The sequence below is a fragment of the Ascaphus truei genome, chromosome 2 (genome assembly GCF_040206685.1).
Source record: "Ascaphus truei isolate aAscTru1 chromosome 2, aAscTru1.hap1, whole genome shotgun sequence".
Taxonomy (NCBI): domain Eukaryota; kingdom Metazoa; phylum Chordata; class Amphibia; order Anura; family Ascaphidae; genus Ascaphus; species Ascaphus truei.
The window spans coordinates 114,823,339-114,831,650 of record NC_134484.1 but is presented as its reverse complement, the minus strand read 5'-3'; the positions used below and the strand labels follow the sequence as shown (position 1 = coordinate 114,831,650).

Below are 8,312 nucleotides of genomic sequence, written 5' to 3'. Positions count from 1 at the left end.
AATAGACTGGGGCAATCTAGTTAAATAGCAAGGGCAATTATTATGAACAGGATGCCAATACAGAACAGGACTGCAATAGGAACAGATCAGAGGCAGAAGCATGGGCATAGGAGTCTGACACATAACAAAGGCAAGGGAGGAACAGGAAACAGGAACTATAAGGACAGAGAACAGGAGCAGCAAGGAGACAGACAGACAGAGGAACCCCAATGCACACAGAAAACAGCAGCACACCCTGTGGACAGAGAAAGGAACTGGGAGAGAGGGAGAACTAGGAAAATATGTCAGGACAATTTCCTGACATTACTCCCCCCTCTCCAGGTAGGTCCTCCGGACGACCTTCCCGGATCAGCAGGATGTTCTCCATGGAAAACCGACTCGAGGTGGCCTTTCACCGGTGGTCTACCAATGGGTACAGCATTCAACCCCACAGTGATGGCACAGGAACCAGCAACAGGTTCACCAGGCTCTTCAGTGAGGACATTGAGTTCACCCTCCGTTGTCTGTTTTTGTGACTGCCGTGTCGTGGTATCACTTAATGAGAATTTAAGACCAGCTGTTTGAGTTCAGTTCTTGAAGTTGTCCTACTACATTTCTTTTCCCACTTAATGCAGTTGCCAGTTCAGCTTCCTTGGAATTGAATCGCGATTCCACATCTCCCAAGGCTTAAATCTGTCTCCTTTTCTTTATTTCTGACCTGCAGCTGCCAATACTCCTCCTGGACCTTGTCCAGCTCCAGCTCCAGCCAGGCCTTCTCACGGGCTGTGTGGTCCAGCAATTCGCAGGCATCGGCCATCATGACCTTATAGCGCAGTGTCAGGTCAGCCACTTGACAGACACCTCCTCTCCCTCCTCCTTTTTGGCGAGCTGTATCTTGAGCTCAGCCATCTGCAACTGCAGCACTGTGAGTTGCTGGGATGTGTATTCAGCTGCCAGCGTTTAGTTCATCTACTTCCATGCTTTGCTACAAGTTCTATTTTTCAGCTAGAGATCCCTGTTTGTCTGCATCCTGCAATTCTCCTCTCAGGGCCTTCATCTCTTCACTGTGCTCACTCTGAGCTTGCTTCAATGCATTCTTCATTACATTTTGGAGCTCTGCCAATTCCGTCACTAGTGTCCCAGCAGTTTGCCTTTTTCAGGTTTCTTTCTTCTGGGTGAACTGACTGTTGGGAATTGAGCAAAGTCTCTGCTCCTCAGCTCTTGCTTCAGTTTCTGGACTGCCACATGCTCCCTTTCATACAGGGTTACCTGGCCTCTAAGCTCCTCCTCCAGCGAGGCCCTGATTATGCTCAGTGTGGCCTTCAGCTCCTCATGCTGCTCTCTGGGGACACACTGGGTACTCAAATGCTCTTGCAGCATTTTTACTTTGTTAGTAGTCTGAATCCTTTCTACCAGCAGAGCTCACTGCTTCTCCTCAGCATCCGCCTGTTTCTCCTTGGCATCCTGCAGACTTGCAAGCAGCTCTTACAGCTGGCTTAGCAGCATATTGTCTGCTTGCGTGCACTGCTCCAGGGAGATACATTCTTCTTGCAGCACTCTCTCTGAAGTCAGCTGTTCTGCCTTTATGTCTAACTTTTCCTGGGCTAATTGTGTGTTTACATTTTTGGCTTTGTGAAGCTTCTCAGTCTCTCCACTGATCTGACTAGTCAGATTCATAACCTCTTCCTTCAGGTTTATGTTCTCTTTCTTTACTGACTATGGGCCTCATGCAGTAAGCGACGATTATGTGAAATCGGCAAGCTTATCGATTAGTCATGTTATTGGCGTTTTTCCCTCTCCGTATGCAGTATGTGCCGAATACATTCAAAATCAACCAGAAAACAAATCCGCCCACTCTCACGATGATGAGCCGATCACACACAGGTGTATCGGCGTGCGTGGCGGGGTGCTGTTAGGTTGCACAATCACAAATCTTGCTGAATCAGGCGAAACAAGCATGTTTTTGATTGCGCGCCATATTTAAAGGCAACGTGTACTGCTAATCATCCTCTGTGTTGTTGGGAGTGAGAGAGAGAGAGAGACGCACAGAGCTGGACGATTGAAGATTTGCATATTGACTGAGAGACTTGTTGTGTATTGGGTGAGCTTTGTCCTTTGTTGTTTTGTTTACATCTTTGTCTTGTTTTATATGTGGAAGTGGGTCGTGTGATTGCCTGTACATTTCTTGTCTGTTTTTTGTGAGTGCTGGAAGTATGCCCGCAAAGCGTGGGAAGAGTGATGCTGGTGGGAGTGGGAGTGCTACTCGTGGGAGTACGCGTCGGAGTGAACGTACTGTTCAGGGGAGTGATGTTGCTGGTGCACCGAGTGGTGTTGCTGGGAGTGGGAGTGCTGTTGCTGGGAGTGGGAGTGCTGTTGCTGGGAGTGTGAGTGCTGTTGCTGGGAGTGTGAGTGCTGTTGCTGGGAGTGGGAGTGCTGTTGCTGGGAGTGGGAGTGCTGTTGCTGGGAGTGGGAGTGCTGTTGCTGGGAGTGGGAGTGCTGTTGCTGGGAGTGGGAGTGCTGTTGCTGGGAGTGGGAGTGCTGTTGCTGGGAGTGGGAGTGCTGGTGCTAGGAGTGTGAGTGCTGGTGCTAGGAGTGGGAGTGCTGGTGCTAGGAGTGTGAGTGCTGGTGCTAGGAGTGTGAGTGCTGGTGCTAGGAGTGGGAGTGCTGGTGCTGGGAGTGCTGCTGGTGGCGCAGTTGCTGATGGGGTGTCTGGTGGTGGCGTGCTTGCTGGTGGCCAGCTTTTGGAGGCTCTTCCATTGGAAGAAGGAGAGTCCAGTCAGCACCAGCCAAGCTCTGACCCTAAACCTGCTCGGAAAAAACGTGTGGAGAAGCCACGTAATCCTCGCTTCAATGACCAGGAAAATAGGGCTCTTGTCACTGGCATTCTGGAGCACTATGACAGTCTCTATGGACATTTAGTAGGTAAGTGTAACTTTACATTTATTATTCAAATACATGTGATCCTAGGTCATCTGAGTTTTGTTCATATGCAAATATGGGTACACAATATCTTTCTATGTTCATTAGTGTGGAAACACAGCTTTTTATCATGCCTTACAAGGACAAATAAACACAGGCGGTCAATTTGCCACAACTGCATACAATATGAATGCAACCTTGCTTACATGTATAGGTTTAGTAGTGAATGCTCATGTGCTGCACATATTACACATAAAACAGCATGTTTGCTATCTCTTGGAACAGCTAGCAGTGTAGGAAACTGGTGCTTATATTATTATTAATTTACCTCATATCTTTTATATGTTTTTCAAGGGCGGACAAGTGCAGCAAGCAAAAAAGAAATGTGGGACACAATAGTCATTGGTGTCAATGCCTGTGGGAATAGTGTCAGGGACAAGTATCATTGTCGGAAAAGATTTGATGATATTAGGTCCAAATTGAAAAAGAAAATACAAGACCAACGCGTGCATGCTACTGGCACTGGAGGTGGGCCCACACCACAACGTCTCATATTGACTCCATTGGAGGAGCTGCTTCGGCCAAAATTACTTACCGTCGTCGTGGAAGGCTTGGCTGGTGACCGTGACATTGGAATTTATCCGTCACAATTTCCAGCAGGTGATAAATATTACTGTACTAGGCGTGTCGTTGCTTACAGTTATTTTGCATATTTACACTGCTTTTTATACTGTCTTCACAATATAAGCATACCTGCATCTATATATGTATATGTCTGATTCTGTATATATATATCTCAAAATAGACATATATGTAGTAGTCCTACTAAAAGCAGTAACTAATATAGCACGTGCCATTGCGTGCTCATTTACATGTGAATTCCCAAAATGCATAGCTGCAGTGTAAGCAATTGATGGTGGGCGAAGATGGGGAACAACAGGGTAGTACACATGTGTAACACATGTTAATCAGAAATTATTAGTAGCTACAGGTACAGAACAGAAATATGTATCATATTATTGTGTATTTTATTGATTTTACTCCGACAAACATGACATTACTGCCTATTTTAAGCATGCATCAAAGAAATTGCATGTAACGGCCTACAAACATCACTGGCACTAACACATCTATAGTTGCTTATGAAAAGGTCCATTTTTGCTTTATGTCATATACAGACAGCATAATGAGGCACACGTATCATATGTTATGTCATTGTTTTCATAACTTAAACACTGCAGATGACTACTTAGCTCATCTACCATTGTGTTAAAGCAGCTGCAATTAATATCTCATCACAGCATACACTTCAACAGAGGGGGTGGGGTTCAGCACACACACTAATTACAGCCTCATTTCACGGTCAACTTAGTTCACACCATTTGCACCTGTTTCAAGTCATTGAAAGGTGTGGCTGATTAGGCTTTTTGGGGAAGGGAATACCTTTCTTACAACCTGAATAGCACAACTGAAGTTAATCACACTCATTTGAAAGCTTAACTCTAGCTACTAAATGCCCCAACAACTCATTACTTATCAAAGCGTACGTCACACATTAGTTCACTCATATCTATAGTTGAACTACTATGAAAGACACATTATCACACACTGCATGTGTTGTCTTGTTGAGTCACAGCCACATTCAGGTGTGCCACATCTTCGATTAATGTACCACACATATCCTCTACCAAAAACAACACTTTTTGCAATATGACCACCTTCATGATAACCATTGTGAATGGTCATCTCATGATAGTTATGTACATTATGATACTGATATCACTACACAACATATGATTTTTATGTACTCATTTAATCTATTTATCCTCACGCATTACTGCAGAAACATAGTATGTTGTATGTTAGGGAACTCAAAAATTCTAAGTACACAGGCATGTACAGTGTTATTACAACTATTTATGTTCACTTTCACACACATTTTCGGTTAAGGAACTGATGTTGTTAGTTAATCATAAATACAGAACATACAATAAGTGTTTGTTCAATATTTACACATGTAAATGTAAAACTTATGTTATTGTTATATATAGTTGCCCCTGGAGGACATGTGTCACCTGAGATGGAACAAGTGTCTTCACCTGGGTCAGCCAGCTCAACACTACTAGAAGGTGAGTGTATCATTTGCTGGCCATATAATATGTGCTCTTCTATATGTTATGTTGTCATGTGCATTATTTGTTTTGCACATCTTCTTTAAATAGGATTACTTAGTGTCAGTGAAAATTAAGTGTAAGGCAACATGTATTGTGTTAGTGATGTTAATTATCATGTAGGACTTCTGAGTTTAGAGCAACTTTTCATTCATTCATATTTCATACTGAGTCCAAACATTATTCGTAAGTCAAGGTAGTTTTTAATGAGGTTATAAAACGTATGCTAACATGTTAGGTGTTACTTAGGACACAGTACAATTACATAGTAACACAGCATACATTAACATGCCATTTAATAATGTGTACATTTCTTTTTAGAACATCATGGTGATGAGGATGATGAGTATGATGAGGATGACGCCACAGAAGAGACTGAAATACAATCATGTGACCATGAAGAGGTGCCAATAGAAACTGTTGTACCGCCAAATCGTCCATCAACTTCCACATACGATGCAATTGTAGCTTCAGAGGGAAAAATAGTGGACGCAGAAAATCGTCGCCATTCAGACATGATGACAGTGCTGGAAAGGATGATTGGACTGCAGGAAGAAACAGTATCACAATTGGCACATCTCCACAGAGTCTTCATTGAAGTGCCTAAACAGTTGCAAAAAATCAACACCTCATTCGAAGCATTAGTTGTTCAGCAAACACAAGCTAATTACTGGAGAATGACTAATGTACCACAATTCAACACCTCCCAGCCAGGATCTGTTCATGCAGGTCAGTTTTCACCACATTCATCTGATATTCATTCACCAGGCCCAAATGTTACCGGTCAAGTAGCAGACATTGCTGTGCAGGTTCCTGATGACATCCTACCGCTGCCATCTGTACAAATTCAGCAGCAGACACCTACAAAGGAGGCGACAAAAACAAAACAAGACACACATGAAACAGACCAACCATCACTTGTGCAGTGTCTACCAACTTGCTCACATGTGTCACTGGGCACAAGCCCTGTCCGTGAACAGTCACTACCCAAAAGCCCTGTAGGTGAGTCGCTGCCCAAAAGCCCTGTAGGTGAATCGCTGCCCAAAAGCCCTGTAGGTGAGTCGCTGCCCAAAAGCCCTGTAGGTGAATCGCTGCCCAAAAGCCCTGTAGGTGAATCGCTGCCCAAAAGCCCTGTAGGTGAATCACTGCCCAAAAGCCCTGTAGGTGAGTCACTGGCCACAAGCCCTGTAGGTGAGTCACTGGCCACAAGCCCCGTAGGTGAACAGTCACTGGCCACAAGCCCTGCCCGTGAAGTGCCAGAGGCCACTCAAAGTGGCTCTGTTGTGCCTAAAGTTGGTGGCAAAAGAAAAAGGAAAATTCAAGAGACAACAAGCAGGCCTGTTACTCGCTCGCAAAAGGAACAAAAAAAATAAATGTTATAATTCAGAAAATATGTCTTTGGCCTTGTTTTGTTGACTTCAGATTATCTAATTACTATTGTATGTATGCTGAAGACTGTGTTGTTTCCAAACTTTCAACTATGTTCTTGTACACGTGAAGTTTTGGAAATGTTAACACTCATAATTAATTGTGTTATAAATATTTATGTTGTAATCGTCTGTTCAGTAATGGTCCACCAGGAGCCAGTTGCTAAGTTTAGAGAAGCTGCCATTGACTTTGCAGCAAAACATTGCATTTGGGTGTGTTAATTGATGTAAGAATTGCATATGCATATTAGTCACATGCAATTATTAAAACACCTAAGTAAGTGCAAACATCTTTCTTGTACGTGTACAGCAGGATTATGTGTAAATTATTACTTACCTTTGCCTTGCTTGGCCATTGTAATTTTGTCCTTTAATCAGTTGTGTGTTCGTTTCTATAACATCTCAGAATGTATAATAATATATATACACACACACACTGAGTGTGTGAGTGTGTGAGTGTGTGAGTATATATATATATGTATATATATATATATATATATATATATATATATATATATATATATATATATATATAGTACTATATATATATATATATAGTACTATATATATATATATATATAGTACTATATATATATATATATATAGTACTATATATATATATATATATATATATATATATATAGTACTATATAAACTGGTATACACAAACTAATACACTTCATGCTTCCTTGTGAAAACACTATTTTAATAATACAGGCCTAATGTTTGAGAAATATCCTAAGTATGAGACTCTAACAGTATTGTGCTTAAACAAATGTTTATTACTTAATTCAATCATGTTTCTCACCATTTAAATAGGTTTCATACAAGGTATACTTAATGCCATCAATGTTGTGTGTACTCCTGCAATATAAAAAAAAAAAAAATATTATATATAAATATATATATATTTTTATAAGAGATATATTTATATATATATATATATATATATATATATATATATATATATATACACACGTATTTAAACTCATGCAGACAGGGAGTTAACCAGACTTTCACATACACACAGAAATGTAAGCGGGGAAAAAACATTTCTTTTTGCAGGTGTGTTTTTACTGATATGCCTGGCTAAGAAATATTTTCACACACTGGTCTTTGTTAGTTTTCAAAAAAACACTATGTGAACGCATTCACAGTCTAGGGATGTTTTTCACAAACGAGATAAAAGAAGGAGAAATGTTTCTCCCACAGTCCCATATCACGAACCACAACTGTTAACCCAATTAGACAAACAAATCCAATTGGCGTTTGAAATAAGGAGTCAAAGTAGTTAGTTTTGTTGACCTTGACAAGGAAAAACAGGAGTTTGTTAGCCATTCAGCACATTCATTTTGATGAGCAAATAACACAGACCTGCACACAGCTTTTGTGCTACTCAGACATGGCTGATGAATTCGTTAACAATATTAATCCCCTTTTAGGGTATAAGTACATGATCTGTGAAGCCATCTTGAACAGTCGCGGACAGAAAGCAAGCACACGCCAAATCGATGATTTCATTCGAGCAAAATATCCTTATTACCAAGACCGTAAGCATGCACGGAATTTTAATTCCTCAATAAGATTCACTTTATCAAGTAATGACTTTTTTGAACGTGACCAGGATAAGCTACAACACACCTATGGTTTCTGGAAGATTGCCCCGGAAAAACAGTTTCTCCTGAAAGACGGCACTTATATTGTCGTGAAAGGCATATTTATTCCTAATGGCAATAGCAATGTATCCGCTACTACTGATCCGTTTGAATCGATACGTGCTGCAATATCTGCAGCCTCCATTCCTGAAACCCACATT

General features: G+C 41.4%; 1 protein-coding gene across 1 annotated transcript; it reads left to right on the top strand.

Annotated features, from left to right (window-relative positions):
- The first annotated feature begins 4,926 nt into the window (after window positions 1-4,926).
- Window positions 4,927-6,442, top strand: LOC142488123 (uncharacterized). The gene is made up of 2 exons (XM_075588494.1): window positions 4,927-5,027; window positions 5,391-6,442. Exons 1-2 carry the CDS (start codon window positions 4,931-4,933, stop codon window positions 6,440-6,442), a joined length of 1,149 nt encoding a protein of 382 aa, XP_075444609.1. The 5' UTR covers window positions 4,927-4,930.
- Window positions 6,443-8,312: the final 1,870 nt, after the last annotated feature.